Source organism: Mauremys reevesii, linkage group 3, assembly GCF_016161935.1.
Source record: "Mauremys reevesii isolate NIE-2019 linkage group 3, ASM1616193v1, whole genome shotgun sequence".
Lineage (NCBI taxonomy): Eukaryota > Metazoa > Chordata > Testudines > Geoemydidae > Mauremys > Mauremys reevesii.
In genome coordinates, this window is record NC_052625.1 from 205215370 (window position 1) to 205242720 (window position 27351).

General features: G+C 52.1%; 1 protein-coding gene across 3 annotated transcripts in view; it reads left to right on the plus strand.

Annotated features, from left to right (window-relative positions):
* Nucleotides 1–23850, plus strand: part of KIF3C (kinesin family member 3C) — a 55670-nt gene extending 31820 nt beyond the window's left edge. The window contains exons 2-8 of one of the 3 annotated variants that reach the window (XM_039531967.1): nt 8174–8275; nt 9410–9532; nt 11474–11592; nt 15542–15658; nt 18509–18617; nt 20605–20780; nt 22148–23850. In XM_039531967.1, the coding sequence (XP_039387901.1) occupies nt 8174–8275; nt 9410–9532; nt 11474–11592; nt 15542–15658; nt 18509–18617; nt 20605–20780; nt 22148–22241 (840 nt within the window). In that variant the 3' untranslated portion in view covers nt 22242–23850. Of the gene's footprint in view, nt 1–8173; nt 8276–9409; nt 9533–11473; nt 11593–15541; nt 15659–18508; nt 18618–20604; nt 20781–22147 lie in introns of those variants that run through there. The other 2 variants (XM_039531968.1, XM_039531969.1) reach the window with 2 other exon arrangements.
* Nucleotides 23851–27351: the final 3501 nt, after the last annotated feature.

The following is a 27351-nucleotide window of genomic DNA, read 5'->3' on the forward strand; positions in this document are numbered from 1 at the left end:
CTGTAGCAGTGCATGGGATTCTTCTGTCCTAAGTACAGGACTCTGCACTTGTCCTTGTTGAACCTCATCAGGTTTCTTTTGGCCCAATCCTATAATTTGTCTAGGTCCCTCTGTATCTTATCCCTACCCTCCAGCATATCTACCACTCCTCCCAGTTTAGTGCCATCTGCAAACTTGCTGAGGGTGCAGTCCACACCATCCTCCAGATCATTAACAAAAATATTGAACAAAACCGGCCCCAGGACCGGCCCTTGGGGCACTCTGCTGCCGACTAGACATGTAGCCGTTGATCACTACCCGTTGAGCCCGACGATCTAGCCAGCTTTCTATCCACCTTACAGTCCATTCATCCAGCCCATACTTCTTTAACTTGCTGGCTTATAGGGCCTGCTTCCCACTGCTGGGAAACACAGGTGTGAGCCCAAGGGCTGCTACAACTGGGAAACACAATTGTGGTGAGCACTGTGGGGAGGGGCCGGTTGTCTTGGAGCGGGAGGCTCTGAGTTTTTGCCTTGCTGACGTCTATAAAATCCCCTTGCCACTGCATGGGGCCGGGCCGAGAGCTATAATCAGGGCCGGCTCCAGCTTTTTTGCCGTCCCAAGCGGCTAAGAGGGAAAAAAAAGCCGCAATCAGCAGCACTTCGGCGGCTGCTCCCGCACCGCTTCACTCTTCGGTGGCAATTTGGTGGCAGGTCCTTCCCTCCGAGAGGGACTGAGGGACTGGCCGCCGAATTGCAGCCGAAGACCTTCCATGGGCTGCCCCAAGCACCAGCTCGCTGCGCCGGTGCCTGGAGCTGGCCCTGGCTGTAACGCCGGTGCAGCCACACAGTCGCTCCCGCGCCCCGACGCCGACTGGCTCAAGTGGATTCACTGCTCACAAGGGGTCTGTGTCCGCTGGGGCTGGGGCGAGCTTCCCAGCCCGGGGAGAGACTCAGAGCTCGGCCTCTATAAAGAGCAGTGTGGATGCTGCCACACGGGCGGCGGCTCGGGCTAGTCACCCACTCCAGCCCTCGGCATCGGAGCTCGGGTGACTATGAGCCGCTGGCGCACTGTCCACGCTGCCACTCATACTCTGTCTCCTCGGGCTGAGCCGGCTCCGCGCTGCAGTGGAGACCTGCCCATAGATCTCGGCATCGGAAAGCTCCAGCCTGCATTTCCCTCGACTCCCTTTTCTCCCTTTCCCAGCATCTAGCCCCTGGGCGGTTGCAATGTTTCGGAGGCTGGACGGGACCGTTACAAGCAGCCAGCCAGACCTTCTGCATAGCCCAGGCCAGAGGATTTCCGGAAATGGAGCTGCTCCCCCCAACCCCACGAACACACCGGAGGAGCCAGTTGCCACACGTGGTATTTTCGCAGAGGTGGTGGCAGCAGCTGCCCTGGCTTGGACTGGTGCTGTGGCAATCCCAGCCCTGCTGTCAGTCCCTGGCAAGGAGCTAGCCTGGCTCCCATCCTCCGCTTTCTTCTCTGCTGTGCCGAGCCAGCTTGTGGGAGCTTGGCTTCCTCATGCTGCTGAGGGTAACTGCTCCCTCGAGGCCCAGGCACTAGCATCTGCTGCCAGGGAGCTGCCAGCAGAGGGACGGGCCCTGCTATAAAAGGTGCATGAAGAGTGCGTGCTGGGGAAGAGATTGCACACTGAGAGCCTCGCCAGGAACGACACAATGGAGTCCCAGGGGTGCGGGAGGCCAGCAGTGGGGTGCTGACAGCAGCAGCTTGCTGGGAAAGGTCCCCCAGCCAGGCTGGAGTGGGCTTCCTATTAACCCATGTGTCCCTGGAGACCTGAGTTCAAAATCCTGGGCTGTGCTCCCAGCAGTGAGCGCAGGGTCTCAGAGGGTGCGGCAGGCAGGAGAGAGGAGCATTGCCCGAGCTGCAGGGCAGAGGGAGGAACCCAGGGCTGGCAGAGCACGAGGCTGCGAGTTGGTGTTGAGGCAGAGCTGGGACTGGAGCGGCAGAGGGTGCTGCTGGCTGGCACTGAGGAGTGTCGGCCAAGCCGCAGGAGGCCGAGGATGTGAGCTGTGGGCGGCGTAGCTCGGCTCTGGGGCTGGAACGTGTGCCCAGAAGTGTGTGCAGAATGCTGGAGCTCACAGGCGTACAAACGAATCAGAGACCAGCTATGCGATGAGGGCAGAGCCGTTAAAATGAGGGGGCGCCGGTAACAGGCCATCCCTGCAGCTCTGTGCTTGTAGGATGGCCTCCCACCGGGGGCAGCCAGCCAGGGCAGTCCGAATCCTGCCAGCTGTGGGGCAGGGGATACAGCTGTTTGTGCACCACTTCCTGCAGCAAAATGTCATCTGTCCCCTTTGCTCCCCCAGAGCCTGCGCTGATCCCAGCTCTGTCCTGTCCCAGCGTTCTCTCGGGGAGGGAGCTGAGCCCAGAGCTGGCTAGGTGAAGGATCATCCTGGCTGCTCCCACCCAGCTGCTCCAATCAGCATCACAGCTCTGCTGGTTTGGGGCTGTTTGCATTTCATATGCAATCCGGTTATCAAGTTGCAAGGCTGTGACACCCCCTCCCCACCCCCCAAGAGTCCTCTGGCTGCCTGCGCTGCTCTGGCCTGGGTTCTTCCCCACTGCTTTGCGTCCTTGATATAACTCACGAGGGCATTTCAGCCACCCGGAGCCCTGGAGAAGGTTAATTGTAGCCATAGGACAGTTACCAAGATGGATTCGGCGCCGAGGGGGGTGGATTGTAATATTAAGGAGGATGGTCTGTAACACCCCAGCATGAACACAAAGGCGATAGGACCCACCTAGCTCCATCAGGCCCTGCCCGGTCCCTGATCCTCCAAGCAGCCTGGAATTCCCTTCACGCTGTTTTGCCAGATGACTGTGGAACGTGTGACCCTCCAGAACCCAGAGTGCAGGGTTTTTGTTGAAGGGAAAGGGCCCACCCACTACTCCGGGTGCCAGCCCAGGGACCCTGTAGATGTCTGCCACTTGCTGCATCCCCTCCAACTCCTCAGTTCCTTTCCTTGGGCCACTTCCCTGCAGCCCCAGCACTCTCTTCGCCTTTGCCTCAGGGCTTCAGCCTGCGGATCCTAGCAGCCTGCCAGGGGCTGTCTTTAGCTTCCCTGGTCCCTGCCTGCAGCACTGCTCTGTCCAGGGTGTTGTCTGTCTTCCGCCTGCAAGGCAGCCAGTCCTCCTCCCTCCTCAAGCTCCAGGGAGCAACTGAAGCTGCTTTGCCCTGCAGCTCTTATATGGGCCTGCCCAGCCCTGATTGGCTGTTCCTCATAGCCCCTCTCTAATTGGCTGCCTCTTGCACAGCCTCCCTAGGGCTCTATTAACTCTTTACAGGCCAGTGTGGGGAAGACACTCCATCACACTGCCCCTTGCTGAAAACTTGCTGAATCAAATCAGCCCTTGCAGTTAATGATGAAGTAGACTGAAGCCCTCCTCCATCCCCTCAAAATTACATCCTGTTTGCTCTGGATTCTTGCCCCAGAAGCCTCCATCAGACTGGACACTCTGGAAAAGGACACCTGAAATATGACCCAGCTTGGCTAAATCTGCCCATTGCCAAATATTTTGGCAGATAAATGCCAGAAAAGCAGGATTTTGGATTCTGATCCTGCTTTCAACGGCACCAGTGAATCAGGAGTAACTCCACTGAACTGAATGAAGGCGCATTAGTATAAAACGGATCCAAACCAGGCTCCATGGGCCTCATTCTCTGTTGTCCTGCACCTGCCACAGTCATTGCTAAAGGGGTATGAAACACTGCCAGATCAGAGCCTATTTTGCCCCAGTGTAAATAATTACACAAGATAAAAGACAGCGGAGATCTGGGCCTTTAGTGTTTTCCATCCTGGTAACTTCCCAAAACTGCACGTTTTGGAAAAGCATCTTAAAAGTGCAGTTCTCTTATGGTTTGGCAGCAGTGCAGATGGGCCATACTTTTAGCCAAAGCTATTTTTAAGAGCATTTCAAACTTTCTTTCCATGCTGACATGTAGATGGGGCCATAAATAGAATGGACCAGTGTTACAACGGGATGAGATATCTGAAATGGTCTTCTAGCGGGTCTTACTGTGTTCAATTTCCATTTGGATTCTGGTTCGTTCTGCAGCTACACAGACTGGGGCTATGATCTTGGCAGACCTCATGCACTAATCGGTGTTATGCCCACTTAACACTTCGATGGGACTCCTAGGAAGGATGCTGTTGATAATTCTGTAGGTGATGCTCTTCCATCAGGACAGAGACGGTTCACAAGGATGGTAGCATCAGGTGCTGCTTTGCTGTAGATGACATCTTCTAAATGAGGCCTTTATGGATCCCATGGCATCTTTCTCAAGAGTGATGTGTTACCCCCAGGACCTTGCCAAATTCCAGCATGTTTGTTTGATTACATTCTGCCTCCTTAAAGTCTGCTGGTGATTCCAACTGGCCGGTGACCTGCAGTCTAGGGATCCTTCTAGGCTTTCGTGTAGCACCGGCTGCAGATCCTGGCCTCTATCATCTCTGTGCGGGCCACATTTTGGAGGGGGCACCCAGAGCTAGGAATGGCTTCTTCTAGGTTCTGTACTGTGTAAATCTAAAGAAACAAGGTGACCAGTTAGCGTCACATATGGGGTTGTTTTCTGTGGTGTGGATATTTCAGCAGACATGCTGTTCATGCAGGAGGCTGAAGGCCTTTCACACTCATTGCCAGCAGCACCTACTGAGTATAAGATGGTTTGACTTTATCAGTAATAGGGATGTGTCATTGAGAACTGGCCTTGAGAGATTTGATCATCATTGGCCACCATCGGCTGCCTCTTGTTGGTCGTGCCGCCCCACTCAGAGACAGTCTCTGAAGATCAGACTTGAGGTCAGGAGAGGACACTGGCTGGTCATTGAGTGGTGGTGGTCACAGGATTAACCACACATCAGTCATAGCCCTGTGGAGCTCTTAGATGCCTGGAACAAAGCCAGACCATGTGGTCATGGACACTCCATACTACGGACCTCTGCCGTCCCAGAATGGTGGTGGTGTTGAAGTTTATGGATGCTGTGTGGCTTAGGCACAAGGTGGGCATGTGATTGCATGGTGTCTTGCCCAGTCTGGGATGGGGACACAGTGGGGCCTCATTGGGTGAGAAGTTCTAAATCTATTCCCATCGCTGCTGCCGCCTCACCGGGTGATATTGGCGTGTGACTGTATGTGCCTCTCTGAACCCCACGGGAAGCAGAGACTGTCAGAAGCCTCCATGCAGAAGTTATCGTTTGAGTCCCAAATTCCTTATTGAATGTATGTAAGCGCTTTGAGGCTCTCGCAGGGAAGCCCCTAGTGCGCGGCAAAGCAGGACTCTGGCATTGCCAGCGGGTGGTGCCCTGCCCTTCAGGTGCTTGCAGAGCCGTCGGTCACTCGCTAAAATCCAGTGAGTGGAGCTGGGGGCTGGCCCCTCCCGTAGCAGCTCCCTCATCACCTCCACTCTCCTCAGCGAGCTTTCCCCAGCGTTTATCCTTCGGCTCCTCTGCTGCAGCTGAAGCCCTTTACTCCTTGTCGCTGAACGAGAACAGCTGGCTGATCCCTGCCATTCGCATGCCCCTTTGCACTGAGCCTCTTAGCATTTTCCTGCTGGTTACAGGTCTCCAATTTACCACCCTGGCCTCAGCCCGACTAGCAGAATCGTCACCTGGCATCTCTTCCGCACGATGCCTTAGAAAATGCAGCTGTGAACAGTTATTCATTATTGGCATTTCATTGTAGGCATGTGAAGCCTTTTCCAGCAGTTTTTGTGAGTCACAAGAGGCCAGGCTCCTGGGCTGAGACCTGGTTACTGTCTCCCTCACTGGCAGGGCCTGAACACTTGTTGAGTTGCTAACTCCGGATTCAAGTGACTCGGAAAGTAACTTCTAGGGCCTTATCAGCAGCTGTCAGTAGCTAAGTGGGCTGATCAGAAGCAGGCTGAATGAGGCACTGAAATGCTTGAAAGGGGCTACGGCAGATTAATGAAAACCGTACTTTAAAAAACAAGGACAAGACATTTCCTTACCCAGGTCACCCGGGACACCCCGAATCTGAAAAGCCCAGCGTCTGTTTCACTCTTTCGGCTGATTGTGCTGATTCCTCCCTCTCTCCTGCTCTGCACACGGCCAGGCTGTGTCCCAATCCTGACCACCTCCTGGAAGAGCCAGCCTTTGCTCTCTGGCCTCGCAGCCAGGCCTCTTTATCTCCCAGCTTGAGAACTGTAACTTCCCTCTCCCTGACGTCCAACCTGCACCACCCCATTCAAAACACGGCTGCTCAGATCCTCTTCCTGTTCCATTACTCCAGCAGCATCAGCCGCCCTTTGAATCCCTCCACTTACTCCCCATTGCATGGCATCAGGTGCAAGTTCTTGTCCTCGTCTCCAACGTGGTAGCAATGGAGCAAGCACTCAGGGGGCCAGGCTCAGGGGTCTTTGCCTCCAGGTCAGCTAGCCCTGCTCAGAGCAGCTTTTCATGGCCTGCTGATCCAAACCCTGGAGCCCGGTACGTGCTGAAACGCTGTTGTTTCCAGTGCAGATGTCCCCTGAACAGGGTTCCCCGGTCTCTTACTGCACCCCAATATGGCATTTCTTTTCCATGACGACGTCACACTGGACTGTCCCCATCCTCCCCACCCCTCTCAATGGTGCTGCTGCACCTGCCGTGATCTTATCTTAGTGCATTTCACTCTTCCTTCCCATGGGACCCTGATTGATTGATTTCTATCACAGCTGTGCCTCATGGCCCTGGGCCCCAGGGTGCTAGGCGCTGGGCAAACACACAACAAGACTTCACACGTGTCTGGACCGGGAGGCCCAGAAAGTCCTGAGTTGTAGTCTCTACTCTGCCACTGCCAAGTCACTTAGCCCAACATTTTCAAAAGGAACCAGTACTAATTTGAGGGGCCTAACCTGCTTTTTGAGAGGAGATGAGCGTCTCTAATCCCAGCTGAAGCCAATGGCAGCTTGTGACGAAGTGGGACTGTTCTTAATGTTTCCTCTGAATAATGTGTGGGTGCCTCAGTTTCTCCTATGCATTTCTTAAGTCTCCAGTGTGCATAAATGGCCGACACCCTATATCCTGGCAACAAATGGCTGGGGCCCTTCTGGAATAGCTAAAGGTGAACAAAGAGATCAGGTGACTTCCTGGCCTGGGACAGAGACAAAGGCCAGAGAGGAGGGGCTGGAGGGGGTTTCAGTCTGGAGCTGGCTGGGGATGGGAAGTGAGGGTAGACGTGGGGGTCTGGCTCGCTGGGCCCCAGAATGGACCCGGCTGAGGGATCCTGTTCTCTGTACCTACAAGCTCTGTTTTAGACCATGTTCCTGTCATCGAATAAACCTCTGTGTTACTGGCTGGCTGAGAGTCACGTCTGGCTGCAAAGTGGGGGTGCAGGACCCTCTGGCTTCCCCAGGACCCCGCCTGGTGGAGTCACTGTGGGAAGTGCACGGAGGGGCAGAGGATGCTGAATGCTCCAAGGAGAGACCCAGGAGGTGAAGCCGTGTGAGCTTCTTGCCCTGAAGACAGTCTGCTCCGAGGGAGAGGAGGTTCCCCAAAGTCCTGACTGGCTTTGTGGGGAGCAGTTCCAGAGCATCACCCAGGGACTCCGTGATGCAGCTGCAGATGCTCAGCAGCACATTTCTGAATCTCTAGGTGTCTAGAGTCAGGCACCCCAAAATGGAAGCACCCAAAATCCACAGCCAATTTTGAACATTGTGAGTGGTATTTTCAAAAGCACCTACATGACTTTCAGTGGGACTTGTGCTCCTACATCTCTCGGTCACGTTTGAAAACCCCACTGTTTGGCCCTCACCTCTGTGCCTCAGTTTCCCTATCTGTATATGTGGGTAGTAAAGACCTATCTCAAGAGGGGTAGAGGGAGGTTAATGAGGTAATGTTTGCATGTGATTTGCAAATGGTAAGTGCTGTAGCAATGCTCAGCGTTCTGACCAGTTTCAGCCCGTTGTTCCCCATCAGCAAGCCGGAGCGGGATATTCATTCTGTTTTTCAAAGTAGCTGCGATCCCTCCTGTCTTCCTACCACCCACAAAGCTGATCGGTCCCCACTCTGCTCCCCCCTCCAAGGTAGTATATTCCACTTGCCACAGCCTGGCAGAAGCTGCAAGGTCAGGTGGCCATCCCCCCCTTGTTAGCCTGTGGCTCCTTTCCTGTGTGTGCATGTGAGAGAAATGCTCTGATTCGTCCCCATCTCCTTTCTTCTCCTGCCCCTAGGCAATGGAGAGCAAGCTGCTGATAGGAGGGAGGAACATCATGGACCACACAAATGAGCAGCAGAAGATGCTGGAGCTGAAGAGGCAGGAGATCGCTGAGCAGGTAAAGTCTCTGCTTTGGGAGATGGCTGAGCAGGGCTGACACTGGATAGTAAACATCAGAACAGCCAGACTGGGTCAGACCAAAGGTCCATCTAGCCCAGTGTCCTGTCTTCCAACAGTGGCCAGTGCCAGGTGCCCCAGAGGGAATGAACAGAACAGGGAATCATCAAGTGATCCATCCCCTGTCGCCCATTCCCAGCTTCTGGCAAAGAGAGGCTAGGGACACCATCCCTGCCCATCGTGGCTAACAGCCATTGATGGACCTGTCCTTCATGAATTTATCTAGTTCTTTTTTGAACCCCATTATATTTTTGGCCTTCACAACATCCTTTGGCAACATCCAGCGGTCCCTGAAGACTTGTGCTGGCACCATCCTTGATGTCAGATACTGGCAATAGATGATGCTTGAATCAGTTGTATATACTGCATATATGTATGATAGGTCACGGTTCCTTGGTGAACTTGACAACACATATGGTCCTGGGTAACTGAGTCGTATAGTTAGGTGGCCTGTATAAAAGGAGTTGTCAGGCGCAGTCCAGTTCCCAGTGGCCAGTGCCCAGATACCGAAGTGATGGGCACCCAGCAAAATACCACAGCTCAGACAGAATGCACTGCAAACCCAATTAAGGAGCTGTGTTCAAACTCAGTCCACGTAGGTGGTATCACCATTTGGTGCCATCCACAGTGCCAAGGCAAGCGTGGGACAGCAGAAGCCATACACAAGTACAGCTGCTTCATTCGGTGTAGCTTGATTCGAGGAGATCCCGTTGTAGGGAAAGGGGAGGTCCGTAGGCTTTGGCATGGCTCATCTCGACAATCCCTCGTCTCTGGGCCAAGACAGCGAATGTGGCTGTGAATTGTGGCGGTGTTGGCCGTGCTGTGGGCCAGAAAGAGGCTACCAGCTCACCATCAGATGCGAATGACTTTCAGTCACTATAAGCCCGGCCAGTCATTGAGCTGGACACCCTGAGATGAAAGGCTCCAAATCACATGCCCAAATGCAGTCCCCCTCCATTGTAAAATTTGCATACAACTACCCATCATGCTCTGCAGGCCAGCAGGATGGTTTTGATGAGGGTGGGTTTGTTCCTGTTACTGACTCAGTTGGGTTTTGTGTTTTTCCCGGATGCAGAAACGTCGGGAGCGGGAGATGCAGCAGGAGATGCTGCTGCGTGATGAGGAGACCATGGAGCTGCGGGAGACCTTCACGTCTCTGCAGCAGGAAGTGGAGATCAAAACCAAGAAGCTGAAGAAGGTGAGAGGCTGCCTGTGCTGGGACACAGCTGTGGGGAGCCAGTCTCAGGCTGGGTTTCTTTTTAATGACACTACAAGGTGAATTTACGGTTGTTCTGAAACTGGGAGGAGGGTTTCAGAGTAGCAGCCATGTTAGTCTGTACCCGCAAAAAGAACAGGAGTACTTGTGGCACCTTAGAGACTAACACATTTATTTGAGCATAAGCTTTCGTGGGCTACAGCCCACTTCCTCGGATGCATAGACTGGAACATACAGCAAGAAGATATTTATACATCGGATGCATGCAGTGGAAAATACAGTAGAAAGATACATATATACAGAGAGAACATGAAACAATGGGTGATATATGCCATCATGTGCCAGCAATGCCCCTCTGCCATGTACATTGACCAAACCGGACAGTCTCTGTGCAAAAGAATAAATGGACACAAATCAGACGTCAAGAATTATAACATTCAAAAACTCATCGGAGAACACTTCAACCTCCCTGGTCACTCAGTTACAGACCTAAAAGTCCCAATATTACAACAAAAAAACCTTCAAAACCAGACTCCGAGAGACTGCTGAATCGGAATTAATTTGCAAATTGGACACCATTAAATTAGGCTGGAATAAAGACTGGGAGTGGATGGGCCATTACACAAAGTAAAACTATTTCCCCATGTTTATTCCCCCCCCCCCCCACACACACACACAGTTCCTCACATCTTCTTGTCAATTGCTGGCAATGGGCCATTTTCATTACCACTGAACAGTTCTTTTTCTCTCCTGCTGACAACAGCTCACCTTAACTGATCACTCTCGGTAGAGTATGTATGGTAACACCCATTGTTTCATGTTCTCTGTATGTATAAATATCTCCTGTCTGTGTGTTCCATTCCATGCATCCGATGAAGTGGGCTGCAGCCCACGAAAGCTTATGCTCCAATAAATGTGTTAGTCTCTAAGGTGCCACAAGTCCTCCTGTTCTTTTTATGGGAGGAGGGTTGTGGGTTTGTCTTGCTTCCACTTGCAGGAAAAGTAGTGTCTAGGGTTGCCACTTCTGTAATTGCTGGTAACTGGACCCCCGAGTCCCTGCCCCTACCCCACCTCTTCCCCCAAGGCCCATCCCCTTCTCTGCCTCTTCCCCCAGGCCCGGCCCCCATCACTTGCTCCTCTCCCCACACCCCCATCTCAAGGAGCCTGTCTGCAGATAAGAGGCGACCCTGGCTGAGCAGGGGCTGCTGCGGGTTAATGATCCAGCACCGTCCCTCACCCTGCGGAAACTAGATTTTTGGTTCAGGTGCCAGATCGCCTTTTCGACCAGACTTTCCGGTCAAAAACCAGGCACCTGGCAACCCTAAATGGCACCCGGCCACAGAAGCCAAAACCAGACTGTCCAGGTAAAACCCAGATGGGTGGCAACCCTAGCAGTGTCCCTGATTGCATCTGGGCTGCAGTAGGTCCATGACACCTTTGTGACAGCATGGCATGACATTTTCAATGTGTGCGGCTAGAGCCATGTCCTCACACAGGTGAGCCAGGCAGCTCAGACCATGGGCAATGCATTGCACGTTGGGACCTGTAGTCTCCACAGGTCCCTCAGATCAAGGTGGAACATAGAGTGCTGGAATCATAGCTGCTGTCAATCACCATTGCCAGCTGGGGATCTGTCCCGAAGCCCCTGCAAGACTCACCTTTGTAATAAAGGGGCAGCCCACTTCATTTAACCACATCCGGCACATGCGCAGCATTCAGGCTCCTGCAAATGTTCTGTGTGGCTTAATGTTAGATGAACTTTGGGCTTCCCCAGTGTGAAGGCCCTAGAGAGGCCCATTTTTCAGGTCTTGTTGGATACTGTGAGTAAATGACTTGCTTCTCACATGGGATGAGACCTCAGGCCACATCCTAGAAGCTGCTGCCTGGACTGGTACTAACAGAAGCTCTTTCTTGGTGTCCCAGCTGTATGCCAAGCTGCAGGCGGTGAAGGCAGAGATTCAGGACCAGCATGATGAGTACATCAGAGTGCGGCAGGACCTGGAGGAAGCGCAAAATGAACAGACACGGGAACTTAAACTCAAGTAAGTATCTCTCACCTTAATGGGAAATGCGGGATACATTCTGACAGAAAAGGCAGAACTATTCAGAAAGAAGCAGGATGAGGTATTCAGGTGTTTACAGCGATAATGAAATAAACATCCTCTTCCTTCAGGAGCTAAGGAGGATGTTACTCAGCATCTATTCAAGTAAAACATTTTTAAATCTGCAGGGCTGGATCACTTGCACCCAAAAGTGTTAAAATGATTAGCCGAGGAGCTTCCTGACCCATGAATGTTCATTTTTCCAAATCTTGGAACACTGGGGAAGTTCCAGAGAACAGGAAAAAGCGAATGTTGTGCTAATATTTTAAAAGAGTAAATGGGATACCCGTGGTAACCGTTGACCTGTAGGCCTGACGTCAATCCTGGGAAGACTCACGGAAAGGCTGATGGGGGTCTCACTCAGTAAAAAATGAAAGGACAGTAGCATAATTAATGCCACTTAGTGTAGTGGTCTTAGCGTAGGGGAAAGTAGGTCTTGTCAAACAAACCTACTGTTGTTTTTTGGTGAGGTCACAAGTTTGCTTGATAAGGTAGCCGTGTTGATAGAATATACTTAAACCTCTACAAGGCATTTGACTTAGTCCCACACGATTTTCTGATCTTAAAATATAGCATTATTCAAAATCCGGGTAGCCATGTAAAATGGATTAAAAACTAATTAACTGAAAGATTTCAGAAAGTAACTAAATGAGGAATCCTCCTCCCAGGGAGTGTTTCTCGTGGGGTCCCACAGGGATCTGTTCATGGCCCAAAGCTATTCAGTGTCTTTATCAACGATGAGGAGGAAAAGATAAAATCATTAGTAGCAAAATCTCTAGAGGACACAAAAATTGGTGGAATGGTAAATAATGGTGAGGACAGCTCAGGTATAAAACCAACCTGGATCATTTGGTGAGATGGGCTTATTTGGACAACATACATTTTAGTCCCACCAAATGCAAGGTCATACATCTAGGAACAAAGAATGTAGGTCACTCTTACAAGATGGGGGATTGTGTCCTAGAATGCAGCGGTGCTGAAAAAGGCTTAGGTGTCATGGCAGATAAGCAGCTGCACATGAGTTCCCAGTGCAATGCTGTAGCTAGCTGGTCCAGTGCAATCCTTGGATGTATAAGCAGCGGAATATCAAGTAGAAGCACAGCATTAGTGAGACCGTTACTAGATACTGTGGCCAGTTCTGTCCGTGCTTCAGAAAGAATGTTGACAAATTGGAAAGGGTTCAGAAAAGACCTACAAGAATCATTCAACGTCTGAGAAACCTGCATTATAGCAAAAGCTTTGAGAAGCTCAGTCTAACTAGATCATCCAGATTGAGAGGAGACTTGATCAGTTTACAAGTGCCTACAGGAGGAAGAGATTTCTGAGAGTAGGCAGCTCCTTAATCTAGTAGAAAGGGCATAATGAGATCCAAGGGTTGGAAGCTGAAGCCAGACAAACTCAGATGAGAATTAAGGTGCACATTTTTAATAGTGGGGATAATTAACCATTGGAACCACTTATCTCGGGATGTGGTGAATACTTCATCACTCTAAGTCTTTAAATCAAGACTAGATCTCTTTCAGGACTGCTTTAGCTCAAATAGAGGTTCTTGATGCAAGAATCTTCGGCCTGTGTTATGCAGGAGGTCAACTAGAGGAAACTAATGCTCTTCTCTGGCCTTAAAATCCAGAGTCCACATGACTCACAAGGAGGCCCTTGCAAATCAAAAGATGAGGGTAGCCGTATGGGCAGGCTTTACGCTGGGGGACAGAGTGGGACGAATTAATTACCCTGGAGCAGAGAAGAATCAGTGTCTCATCTCTGGATAGAGATTGGGAGTTTTTGCATGTAAATTAGGTGAGTGTAAATGGACATGCATGAGCACATGGGTCTGACTTTCAAAATCTGGCTCAAGTGGGGCTGATAAAAAACAACGTTGGTGCTAGACCCTGTGTGTTCATACCCTGAGGAAGACGCTACATCCATATCCCCGGTCAACGCCATGCTACAGGTTGGGGAAAGACCCAAGTATGAGTTAACGAGCTTTCCCTGTAGCATGTTAATAACATTCAGACAGTGCTTTGGTATAAAGTGCTATACAATACGTGCTAAGTAGGTCTGTCTAGTGATTAAAATAATTAATCGCGATTAATCAAACTATTAAGCAGTAATAGAATACCATTCATGTAACTATTTTTGGATGTTTTCTACATTTTCAAATATGTTGATTTCAATTATAACACAGAATACAACGTGTACAGTGCTCACTTTATATTTATTTTTGATGACAAATATTTGCAAATAGTATTTTTCAGTTCCCCCATTAGAAGTACTGTAGTGCCATCTCTTTATCATGAAAGTTGAATTTACAAATGTAGAATTATGTACAAAAAAAACTGCATTCAAAAATAAAACAATGTAAAACTTTAGAGCCTATAAGTCCACTCAGTCCTATTTCTTGTTCAACCAATCGCTCAGACAGACAAGTTTAGTAACAATTTGCAGGAGATAATGCTGCCCATTTCTTGTTCACAATGTCACCTGAAAGTGAGAACAGGTGTTCGTATGGCACTGTTGTAGCTGGTGTCGCAAGATATTTATATGCCAGATGTGCTAAAGATTCATATGTCCCTTCATACTTCAACCACCATTTCAGGGGACATGCATCCATGCTGATGATGGGTTCTGCTCAATAACAATCCAAAGCAGTGTGGACTGACGCATGTTCATTTTCATCATCTGAGTCAAATGCCACCAACAGACGGTTGACTTTTTTTTTCGGTGGTTCGGGGTATGTAGTTTCCGCATTGGAGTGTTGCTCTTTTAAGACTTCTGAAGGCATGCTCCACACTTCCTCCCTCTCAGATTTGAAAGGCTCTTCAGCTTCTTAAACCTTGGGTCGAGTGCTGTAGCTATCTTTAGAAATCTCACATTGGTACCTTCTTTGTGTTTTGTGAAATCTGCAGTGAAAATGTTCTTAAAATGAACAACATGTATTGGGTCATCATCCAAGACTGCTATAAGATTAAATATATGGCAGAATGTGGGGTAAAGTAGAGCTGGAGACATACAACTCTCCCCAAAGGAGTTCAGTCACAAATTTAATTAATGCATTATTTTTTTAACGAGTGTCATCAGCATGGAAGCATATCCTCTGGAATGGTGGCCAAAAAATGAAGGAGCATACGAATGTTTTGCATATCTGGCATGTAAATACCTTGCAATGCCGACTACAAAGTCCCATGCGAACGCCTGTTCTCACTTTCTGGTGACACTGGAAATAAGAAGTGGGCAGCATTATCTCCTGTAAAACAAACTTGTTTGACTTAGCGACTGGCTGAACAAGAAGTAGGACTGAGTGGACTTGTAGGCTCTAAAGTTTTGCATTATTTTGTTTTTGAGTGGAGTTATATAACAAAAAAAAATCTACATTTGTAAGTTTCACTTTTGTGATAAAGAGATTGCACTGCAGTACTTGCACGAGGTGAACTGAAAAATACTGTTTCTTTTGGTTATCATTTTTACAGTGCAAATATTTGTAATGAAAAATAATAATATAAGGTGAGCAGGGGACTGGCAGAGTTCTTGTCTAAGAACAAAGCTTACAGGAAATGCTGTGTCTCTTTTGTCTGATTGACATGCTCTGTCTCTTTCTGGCCCCATCTCTGGCTGGCTGGCTGTGTTTCTCTCTGTGTGATCTTTGGTTCTGTCATCTTATCCTATTTTTACCTGTTCCTCTTCCCCTTTGCTCTCATGTTTCCCTCTCCCATTTCTCTGGGTGTCTGTCCATCCTCCCCCATCTCTTTCTCCTCTTTCCCCAACACTTTGCCTCTTCCCACCTTTTTCTCCCATTCATCTCCCCCTTTCTTTATTCTCACTCCCTCGCCCCTTTTGTCTTGCCACCACCACGTTCTCACTCCGTCCCCCTCTTACCCTGGCTCTTGCTCAGATACTTGATCATTGAGAACTTTATCCCTCCTGAAGAGAAGAACAAGATCATGAACCGCCTGTCCTACGACTGTGAGGAGGACCAGTGGAAGTTCCAGCCGCTCGTGCCTGCTGGGGGGTAAGGCTGCGATTCTGGGAGAGGAGGCCTGGTAGCGCCCCCTCATGGCTGCAGGAGGGAGGATTCTGAATGGGGAGGATTAGCAGTCTGGAATGGAAGAGCAGGCGGAAGCCAGGTGGGCCAGGGACAGCCTGTCCGTTATTGAGTTACTGTCTCACAGAGCTGAGAACCCTCCTTAACACCGTAACACGTTGTCACTGTCCAGCTGCAGCCTCCCAAAACACCTCCTGAGGGGTGAATTTGAGTCCCCAGAGTCTCAGAGGGGAGTGCTCTGAAGAATGGGCACTGCCAGAAAAGAACAGCCTCTGGCTGCGGTGTGGGGACACAACCTCCTCTTTCCACCCCCACTCTGCATCCGCCCCGCCTCTTCCCACTCAATTCCTCCCCCTTCCCCGAGCGTGCCCCATCCCCACTCCTCCCCCTCCCACCCCAGCCCCTCCTGCACACCGCGGAACAACTGATGGCGGCAGGCATGAGGCACTGGGATGGACGGGGTGGCGTTGATTGGCGGGGCCACCAGTGGGCAGGAGGCGCTGGGGCAGAAGGGGGGAGCTGGTTGCCAGTGAGTGCTAAGCACCCGCTAATTTTTTTCCATGGGTGCTCCAGCCCTGGAGACCCCCGGGGTCGGCGCCTCTGTATGGTACCAACCAGCTTTGTGTCTAGCATGTTGTGCCCATGTCAGGCAGCAGAGCGGTGACCTCACTGCTGTTAGGAGAAAAGCTCTGCCAGTTGCCCTGTTCTTGTAATGAAAGGCCTGAACCCTCTAGCTCGTGGCCATGGCACTGCAGGGCACGGGGAGGTTAGGGCAGGAGAGTTAAGGTGGGCGGCTGAGGTAGCTGCCTGGCCCCTCTCTGTCTGAGGAGACGCTGCTGCTTTCCCGCCGCTCAGCCCTGGCTACGTAGCGCTCCGCGGGACCGGGGAGTGCCAGGGCCATGTGACAGGAGCAGTCTGGAGAGACCGAAAAGCCTTTGCCTGGCCTGCAGCTCCATCCCCCTCGCCAGAGAGGCCGCGAGGCCGAGGACAGGGCTTCAGACTTTTCCAGTGTTTTGTTCACTTCTTATGCTTGAGATCCTGTCTGGACACCTCCTCCACCCTCCTCACAATCTCAGCTCCTTCCTCTTCTTCCCACCCCATCTGCCAAGCCCTGGGGGGACCCACTGTCTTATACCCCTCCCCGCATCCTCCCTACACTCAGACACGGAAACTCAATGGCCTGATCTGCTCAGCTCCTGCTCCCAGTGGGTGTTCAGCTCCTGGGGTTCCTCTTGACAGGAGCTGCCACATTGACCAGCGTCTCTTCCCTGCCAGCCATGGGCAGTGGGTAATGGAGGCTGGGGGAGGCTAAGACTCCCCAAACCTCTGCTAACGCTCCCCGCTGCAGCTCCAAGGCTGGGCCCTGGCAGGGCTCAGAGGTCCTACAGGTGGCCCGGACTCAGGGCTTGGCCCCGGCTGGCCGGCCAGGGCTTAGGGCTCCTCCGGGCTGCTCCAGGCACCGGTGGGCCAGCTGGGCTCTGGACTGCTGTGGTCACCAGCAGGCCAGCCCGGACTCAAGACTGCGCCGGCAGCCTGGCCGATCAGAGCGGGGAGTGGAAGAGGTGGGGGCAGAGCCTTGGGCAGAAGAGGCAGGGCAGGGGGCTAGCTTTCCCAAATGGGGAGTGCATGTGCCCCCATGCCACCAGCTCTCATGATCAACCAGTGCTCCAGTCCGCACGGATATACTCCATGGGCCTCACAATTTGAGAACCAGTGATTAAGGCTAATGCAAAGCTGATGACTCAGGGAAAGCAGACACTATGCACAGGCAGATTTGATGTTTCTGACTAAGGTTTTTATTTATTGAGGCTTGGCAGAATGTTAATTTTTTTATCATGTTGTTGGATAATATCGGTTTGTGTTTACAATGTTTATTGATTTGAATTTTCGCAGTTGTGGAAAATTATGCGGGGAGCAGACAGTGAGGGCTCAGACAGTGAGGACTTCATGACAGTTGACACTGAGATTCAAACAGTTAAAGCTTTCTAACCATGAAAACACAACTTGTCAACCTCACGTGCCAAAATAGCCAGAGTAAATAGCCTTACATCAAACTCGTAAGCTCTCAAGCAGCATCTTTCTGACTTTGCTGATCTGCAAACCTCAGTTATCATCCAGGGAAATATTTTTCATCAATGTGTCTGTTTGTGGTGAAATTGACGTTTACCGGCACCTGTCGATAAAAGCTAATCCTTCCCAGCCTATATTTATTGGAGGCCAAGGGGGCTAGCTTGGCTGACCCAGAACATCATTGGCCCTTCTGCCTGTGATCCCAGTGATGGACAAGCCTCAGGAGGTTTGGAGATTCTTGGATGAGCCCCACAAGCTTCTCCAAATCTCTCTTCTTTGCCTCCCCTCTGGCTCCCTTGGCTTTCAACTTCCCAACCCAGCAAGCACCCTCTTTGGTGATCTTCCTATCCAGGGATTCACAGGTCACAACTTCCTGAGTGAGCCTGTTCCTCTGCCTGATAATCTATTCCAGTGCTGTGTTACTCAGCTGCAAGGGTCCTGTATAGCTGCTGTTAGCCGTAGCCCCTTCGACCTCCCCCCAAATTCCTCTGGTTGCTAAAGGCTGACACCTTTCATCACTGTAGATGGTCTTAGTTAAGGATGTGCAGTAGAAGTAAAACCCTGGCAGTCTAGGGATCAGCTCTCCACCACACCTTGGGCACGGAACAGGAAGGAAGGGGAGACCAACTCTGCAGAAATTTACATCCATTTAGAGAGACTGAGGCAGCCAATTCCACGCTTTGCCTGGATTTATTTTTAGTGGATCATTTTATATGGGAAAAATGTTTATTATAAATCTCTCCTTAGCAGCAACAACCAAATGAAGAAGAGGCCGACTTCTGCCGTGGGCTACAAGAGACCCATCAGCCAGTATGCGCGGGTGGCCATGGCCATGGGATCCCACCCTAGGTACCGGGTGAGTGCAGGAGCTGAAGGGAGGGGTGGAGTGAAGTCATTGAGTGGACGGATGGGAAACCGGTGGAACCGATGTATGGCTGGGTGAATTGGTGGAGGGAATGATGGAATCAAGGTAATGGGTCCTCTGAGAGTGGAAATGTGGTGGCTCCTATCAGCAGGAAGAGAAGTTTAGCTTTGTGAAGCAGAGCAGCTGGGTGGAGCATGTTCGAGGTCTGGCTTTGAAGAGCATCTCTAAGCTTGGGGGGGTGGGGAGGGGTTATCATCCACCTGGCGGCTACGCTCGTTGGCCTGGGAAGAAGAGCTCTGTTTGACGGGTCAAAGGAAGCCAGCTACCCCTCCAAGCCATGCTAAGCTCTTCACAGTTTGCACTGTCTGCCTCCTGGTGAGGGAGAAAGGTGCCATGGAGCAGGCTTACACCCACAGCATCTCCCACACAACCCTGCCAGCCAGAGTCACCAACAGAGGTATCTTCTCCCACCCCCACCAGTCCTCTCATGGATCAGTAACTGGCTACAAGTCAGGAAAGAAAGGATAGGAATAAGTGGTCAGTTTTCAGAATGGAGAGAGGTAGATAGCAGGTCCCCCAGGGGTCCGTACTGGCCCCAGGGCTGTTCAACGTATTCATCATCAATTATCTGGAAAAAGGGACAAACAGTGAGGTGGCAAAATTGGCAGATGATACAAAACTACTCCAGATCATTCAACGCTGACTGCGAAGATACAAAGGGATTTCACAGAACTGGGTGACTGGGCAACAACATGGCAGCTGAAATTCAGGGTTGACAAGTGCCAAGTAATGCACGTTGGAAAACATAATCCCAAGGATACCTATAAAATGATGGGGTCTAAATTAGCTGTTACCACTCAGGAGAGAGATCTTGCAGTCATTGTGGACAGCACATTGGTTGCAGCTGCAGTCAAAAAAGCTAACAGGATGTAAGGAGCCATTCGGCAAAGGATAATCCTCTATATAAATCCATGGTGCGCCCCCCCTAGAATACTGCTTGCAGTTCTGGTCACCCCATCTCAAAAAAGATCTATTGGGATTGGAAAAGGTACAGAAAAAAGCAACAAAAATGATTCGGGGCATGGAACAGCTTCTGTATGAGGAGAGATTGAAAAGACTGGGACTTTTCAGCTTGGATAAGAGACAACTAAGGGGGGATATAATAGAGGTCTATAAAATCATGACTGGTGTGGAGAAAGTAACTAAGGAAGTGTTATTTACTCCTTCTCATAACACAAGAACCAGGGGTTACCCAGTGAAATTAATAGGCAGCAGGTTTAAAACACACAAAAGGAAGTGGGGATTCACCCATGAAAGCTCATGCTCCAATACGTCTGTTAGTCTCTAAGGTGCCACAGGACTCTGCTGCGTTTACAAAAGGAAGTGTTTCTTCACACAATGCACAGTCAACCTGTGGAACTTGTTGCCAGGGGATGTTGTGAAGGCCAAAACTATAATGGGGTTCAAAAAAGAACTCAATAAGTTCCTGGAGGACAGGTTCATCAATGGCCAGAAGCTGGGAATGGGCGACAGGGGATGGATCACTCGATAAGTGCCCTGTTCTGTTCATTCCCTCTGGGGCTCCTGGCATTGGCCACTGTCGGCAGACAGGATCCTGGGCTACGTGGACCTTTGGTCTGACCCAGTGTGGCCGTTCTGATGGTCTAACTCAGACAGCTGCTCGCTGACCTGTATGCAATGCAGTTGGGGCCTCTCAGTCCTGTCCCTTGTGGAGACATCACCACAAGTGGCACTAGCCGGCTCCCTTGCAGGCAACCGAGGTTTGAGCGGGCCATGGACAGCAAGCCGGGGTGGGTCAGAGTATGTAAATGGGAGGCAGCGTATCTGGGGAGACCGACCTACAGCTGCCCCGATAGAAAAAATCTCCTGCCCCCAGGGCTGAGCCCAGCCTTTCAGCAGGTGATCAGCGTACTGTCAGTGACTCCATTTGTTGGTGTTTTCATCCTGTTTGGTGAAGGCTGAGAACATCATGTTCCTGGAGCTGGACCTCTCCCCCCCAGCTGTGTTTGAATTTGAGCTGACCGGGGACCAGGGCGAGCAGGACCCACGAGCTCTGCACCTTGAGAGACTGATGCGCCTGGATAGTCTCCTGGAGCGGCCAGCAGCTGCCAGGGTGAGGAAGTCCCGATCCTGGTGAGTGTCTGCCGGGGTGAAGTGAAAAACAGCCTGATTCTGATGCCTGCTGGCGCTCAGTGGGGTGAACGTGAGGGCTAAAGGGAGGCAGGGACCGCAGCATGGGGTGGAAGGGGCAGAGCGGAAATGAGCAGCTGTGAGGTCCCCGCTGGTCTGCCAGGGAATAATTAATAACAAGTTGCATTGAAATAACAACCCGTCTGTTCCATGCCTGGCACGTTTGTTGCTGCTGGGGCGTCTGTTCTTCAGGCTGGAGAATCAGGGAATGAGGAAGCTGCAAGCACGGAGGAGGAGAGAAAAGCCATCCCCGGTCACTGCTCTAGGGTCCTGTCCCTGGTGAAGTCTGGGGCAGGGGATGTGCTCATGGGTACATCTGTCACATCACCTCCCCCTGCCTCTATCACATGCCCACCTCCTGGGGACGGGGGAGGGGTCACTGGTGCCCACACAGCGCCGGCCAGAGGGAAGCACTCTGTGCCCGTGCTAGGTTTTCTTATCAAATGGAAGCAGCAAACTCTGCCAGTGCCCAGGGCCCCAGAGAGATGACAAGCTTGTTATTGGCCTGGTGGGACCTCATCCTGCCCAAACCAGGCAGCTTCAAGGACACGGGGGCTTTTTACATGGCCAGAGCCTCTGCACAAGCCTAGAGCAGGTCTCTGTCCGTGAGGCCCTACCAGAGTCCCTGCGCTAGGGACCCGAGTCTCCTCGGTCACAGCAAACACTGCCCAGCGTTGCCCAGCCTTGAGACACCTCAGCCGGATTGAACCATTAGTCCTGACGAGCCAGTGGTTCAGAGCTGCCATCTTGGTAAAGAGCCGGCATTGGTGCCAGGGCAGGGAACCGCCTTCCATCCAGCTTCTAGGGTGGGCTGAACAATCCCAACGAGAACCTGGGACTGACATTTTCAAAGTTGGGAGCCTAAAGTTGACCGACTCCCCCAGTTCCCGGTGGATAAACACGAACGTTAGTTTTGTAATCATTAAACGAGTGTTAAAAGCAGGGTGACAATGAAACCAAACATGTACAGGGTCTCCCGTCCCACAGCTTACGCCACTAAAGTGCAGCCTCCTCTTGCCTGGGGCCCAGCAGCTCGGTACACCGGGTGCAGATAACTCCGTGTATCCCTGAAGGGCAGACCTGACCCTGCTGTGAACTGACCCTGGGATTCAAAGGGAGTTTGAGCCTGATGTTGCAGCCTTTATTCTGTCCCCTCTAGCTTCACATGAGTTTCCTTTATAGCACCTCGCTGAACAAAATGGCTGGCGTTTCCTGTTAGTGGACCTGGCTGGGAGGCTTGGAGAGAAGTGGGAGGAGGTGGGTGATGTGACAAGAGACCAGTTTTTCTCTTTTTCTTGTCCCACTCTCAGGTGCCAGACGCCCCGGCTGCTGCCACCGTCAATAACTCACGGTTCCCTGGCGGCCGTGTCCCAGCGTCCCCCCACGATGCCAGCTCATGAGTGATGCCCTGCAGCGCCTCCCTTCCCTTCCATCTTACAGCAAGGACTACGCCACCCATCACTGGCTGCTTCCGAAAGCCCTCGGCCCGGGAAGGGGATTCCCCACTGGCAGCCTCTCCGCCTAGTCCCATCTTGTCTTTGTCTTCAGCTACTTCGTGTGTGTGTGTGTTTGTGTGAGACACTCGGCGTCGGTTCCCGGGGACACGGGCGCTGCCTCCCTCCCCCCATCTGGATCTGTCACTTTATTTATTGATCGTATTTATTTATGAAGCAGTTTGGCAATGCAGAGTTAGGAGACGCGTTCAGAATAAGGCGCAGGCAAGGCTGGTGGTGGGCACCATGCAGATTGCTCCCTTCTTCTACCCCCACATCTTGTTTAAAGCAGGAGCCAGCCGCAGCCTGCGGCAGCTGCTTTTTCTTTGTGTCATTGGCAGCCTGCCCGCCCCTAATGCACAGTCACCTCCTCCGAGGGGGAAACAAACAGAAGATGGGGGAGAAGCTAAGCCCTCCCTCTCTGATGGCTTTCTTATGAGATGAGACCACTCAGAGCCCTCCATGGACTCCGCATGTGGGGTGGTGGTTTGCTTTGCCAGATTCCCTGGGATACCCCACAAGACCCGTGCACAGGCTGACGGCTGCTCCCACAAGTGTTTGGGGATTTTCTGGCAGCTGGGCCTTGCGTTTGCTGGCCATGGATGAAGAGACACTTCCTGTGCCGTATCGACAGCAGCAGCATTGACGTCTCCTGGAGTTCTGGGCTCAGCTCTCATCCTGTGACGAACAAAGGGGGTATGAATTAACCAAACCCAGCCAACAGGGGGAGCTAAAGTCTTCCAGTGATCCTAGGACTTTGCTCGCCAACGGCACCGTTTGGCGATGGCTGGGCCTGCCCCATTAAGTCATCTGACGTCCACCTTGGTTCACAGTCCCTCGTTGGGGTGGAGCAGCCAGTGGGAATCTCCTGTTCTCCCCAAAGAAGTGCACAGAGGCTGGAGAACAACATTATCTACTTGGAAACTGACCTTGCCGGTCAAAGCAGAAATGAAAGTTTCTACTGTCCTTGGCAGCTAGAGGGAAAGAATCAGTGAAGGGCAGACGAGCCGGAGCCAGGAGAGGTAACTTGAACACACCTATCCCTTGCACTGGCTACCTGGACTGGGTGTTACAAGAAGGTGTTAAACTGCTAGTCTCAAGAACAACTTTGGTCTGGTGCAGGGGCTGTGGAGGAGAGCAGGGAAGCTGGTAAAAGAAGGAGGGACAAGAGGCGAGGCGCTTTTGTCCAGTCCTGAGGAGGAGGATTAAAACATGGCTCCGGCAACAGCATGGGCGGCTGCCGTTAGAACAAAGTTCAGTGTTCCTGAGTGCGCCGACGTTCAACAGTTCAGCTGAGGGCAGGTGCGTCCTCGCCTGAGACCTTCTGGGTGGATGTGCCAGGCCGCTGAGTGAGCATAGACAGTTATGGGCTCTTGGATAGTTTGCAAATGTGTAGTGCCAGGGGATTGGGGTGGGGGGTGAGGGAGTGGAAAGAGATCAAAGACCTTTGCAAGCAGGGCGGTGCAAGGATGTTTCGTGCCCTAGGCGAAACTTCCACCTTGCACCCTCCCCCCCCCGCGCCCCCGCTCTGAGGCGCTCCCCTCCTCCCCCCTGAGGCGCCCCCCCTTGCGGCAGCTCCCCACTCCCCACCCTGAGGCACCCCCCCCGCCCCAGCTCACCCCTGCTCCATCTCCATCCCGAGCACGCTGTCACTGCTTCACTTCTCCCACCTCCCAGGCTTGCGGCGCCTAAGCTGATAGGTGCCGCAAGCCTGGGAGGCGGGAGAAGTGAAGCAGCCACGGCGTGCTCGGGGAGGAGGCGGGGCAGGGATGAGCTGGGGCAGGGAGTTCCCCTGCGTGCCGCCCCGCCACTTACTTGCTGCAGGTGGCCCTCCCCGCACTCCCCGGCCCCAGCTCCCTCTGCCTAAACGCTGGCGGTGACCGGGGCGGCTGAAGATCCGGCCACTGCGGTCGCTGCCGAAAAAAATGGTGCCCCCCAAATCCTAGTGCCCTAGGCGACCACCTAGGTCACCTAAATGGTTGCACCGGCCCTGTTTGCAAGATCATAGTCAATGAGAAAGTGATTTATCTGGTTCACTCAAGAAGACTTGGGTTATGAAATTGTCCTTCCACTTTTCCTGGTCTGAGGCCAGCACCCTGCTGGAGCAGAAGGAGGTGCGTCCTGGAATCCAGACGACTGGGCTTGAACTAGGAAATCCTAGGAGGATATGAGGGCTGGCCCCATAGAGTGTATTGTTCTGAGACCAAGGGAGTTTCTCATTAGGGTCTGGCCACCGCCTGTCTTGTAGCCTTCTGCACTTACGACTGCTTCCCTCTCTCCCTGTCTCAGTGTCACTGCTGTTTGCCTCTGCCACGCTCTCTAAAACTTTCTGCTCCCAAGTGCGCAGCTGTTGAAACCCACAGGCCATTGGACTGTGGCGGGAACGGAGGAGTGGGAAGGGCTGGAGCCTCACTCAGCTTTCAGAGGGGAGACACCGACAGCATCTTATTTCAAAGACTCTGAGTGCTACATAAAGGGGTGGGGGGAGGGTCACTGCAGGGATCACTGGGTAGCAAATCCCTGCATCATGGCAATCAGCTAATTAGTCTCCCCAGATCAAGGGCTTAGTTTGTACAGGTTAGAGAAGAACAAACCATTGCTGAGTCAGTTTTCCATTTAGTCCCCAGGTCACGGATGGGTAAAGCATGGCCTAGGAAGTCCCCAGAACTCAACAACAGGGCCTTCAACCACCCTCTTGTTTCATACCACGGTGTAGCCCATGGAAGCTGCAGGCTGCAGTGTTGTCTTTCAGAGCATAGCAGCCCTGCCCTGCTGCCTGCTGGGACCTGGAGTCTCAGCTGGCCGCATGTGCCTGTTTAAAGATGAAGCCAGCTGCTACTTTCTCCAAGATACGTTCAGGCTCCCAACCAGCCAGCATGGAGCTTCCAAACTGGGCATTGGGCAGTGTGTAGGCCCCCTGCTTCTGCATTACCAGGGTCAACAATGCTTGTGCATTATCACTACCAACACTTCTCTCTAGCGCTCGCCCCTTTCACCAGCTTCTGACAGGGGAAGGATGGCACTCGTTGTGCCTTGCATCACTTGAGATGATGTGGGTGTGTAAAGCTGGTGAGAGAAGCCGCAGCTCACTGACTGAGGTTAGAAACTAGCCCCGCCCATCTGCAGTGGGTAGAAAAGCTAATGGAGCAACCCAAAAAAGCACATTCAGGTGAGGGATCCATGAGATCGGGTTCATGGAAGATCCTCCATAGGAGTGGGGACTATGCTGCCATAGAACAGTGCCAGTCACAGGGAGTGTCAGTGAGAGGAGCAAGGGGAGGGGAGAGTGAAAGCTGGGGCACATTCCTCCTCTCTCTCTGGCCACGGAGATGTCCCTTCTCCGGTGCCAGCGCCACACTGAAGGTATTGAAGACAGGCTCAGTCCCCCTTGGACTTACCCCACACTTACAAAATGGAGCACTGGGCTGCAGGAGGAAGGCTCCATGTACCCCCTTCAGATATGCTAGTGGCTCCCCAATTCTCCCATCTCCATGCTAAGTCAGGGGGCTAGGTAAGCAGAGACCTGGCCTAGTTATATGCGGCTGGGGGGCAGGCAGGTGATCAGATTTTGTGGGATGGAACTAGCTGAGGCTACAAATGGGGAGCTGCTGGCAGACTCCTTGGGGGTGGACAGTTCACTCTCCATCTGGAGCAAAGGTCTGCAGCTGATGGATGGATCTAGACTGTTCTCAGTGGTACCAGATGACAGAACAAGGAATAATGGTCTCAAGTTGCAGTGGGGGTGGTTTAGGTTGGATATTAGGAAACACTATTTCACTAGGAGGGTGGTGAAGCACTGGAATGGGTTCCCTAGGGAGGTGGTGAATCTCCATCCTTAGAGGTTTTTAAGGCCCGGCTTGACAAAACGCTGGCTGGGATGATTGAGTTGGGGTTGGTCCTGCTTTGAGCAGGGGGTTGGAGTAGATACCTCCTGAGGTCCCTTCCAACCCTGAGAGTCTATGATTCTATGATGGTTTCTCTTCATTCCTGCTGCCTCACCCCAGAGCTTGGCCCATAATGTTGTGAAGAAGCATGGGGGTCTGTGCTGGTTTAACCTGAGTGATTTGCTCCTTTACCTCACCCAGAAGCAAGGCACCTGCCTCAGGATCCCCAAACTCATTAAACTTCTCTCCAGGCTAGAGGAGAGAGCTAACGTGGCGGGTGAGCAGCTGGGAATAATTGCACAGACAACATGCCAGGTGAAGGAGCTTATCTCCAGCACCATCCACAGGGAGTGACTTGGGCTCCAACCCTCCTCCAGGGACATGGGTGGGTCAAAAGCACCTCCCCACCCAAATGCACCGAGGAAAGGTGTGTCCCATTCCCAGCTCCAAGAACAAAACCTCTTCTCCCCCATTACTGAAGAGGAACTTGAACTAGCTGAGGCAGCTGCAGAACAGCCTCTCTCACCTTCCATTTCCACATTGCCTTGAACACACAGACTCGGGATGCCTGATTTGCAGGATCGTGTGCGCCCCTGAATGTAGCTTCAAACACAGCCAGAGAGAGCGGCTGGATTTTCATTCGAGCGCCAGAGCCACCTGCAGTGAGTGTGCTGGAAATTGGCTGAGCTAGACACACAAAGGCACCTGTAGACAAATGCAGTTGCCCTTTAGCTCCTGTCCACCCATTTCTAGGAGTCCAGCCCAGGCCAGTTTTAGACATGCTGACCTCTGGGCCTGCCCACCCGCACGTAGCACAGAGACACCCCTGCTCTCTTCTTTCGCATGGCGTACAGGGTGGGTGAGTGCAGACACGGGTCACTAGCTAAATACCATCTCCCACCACGTCTTGTGCAGCCTGTTTGCCCTCCGGAGGGTATTTTCTGTGCCGTGATGAAGCACAGGCCCCAGACAGGATTACAGCTATGATGGGGCCTATGTGAAAACTCTCCAGCCGTCTCAGCTGCTCTCATTAAGAAACCTCCCTGGTGGGTTGGAAATTTGACACAGACACTTTGGGATCACATCTCGCCACTTGGCCAGCTTTGAATTTTGATTTTGACCTCAGAAAACTCCCCA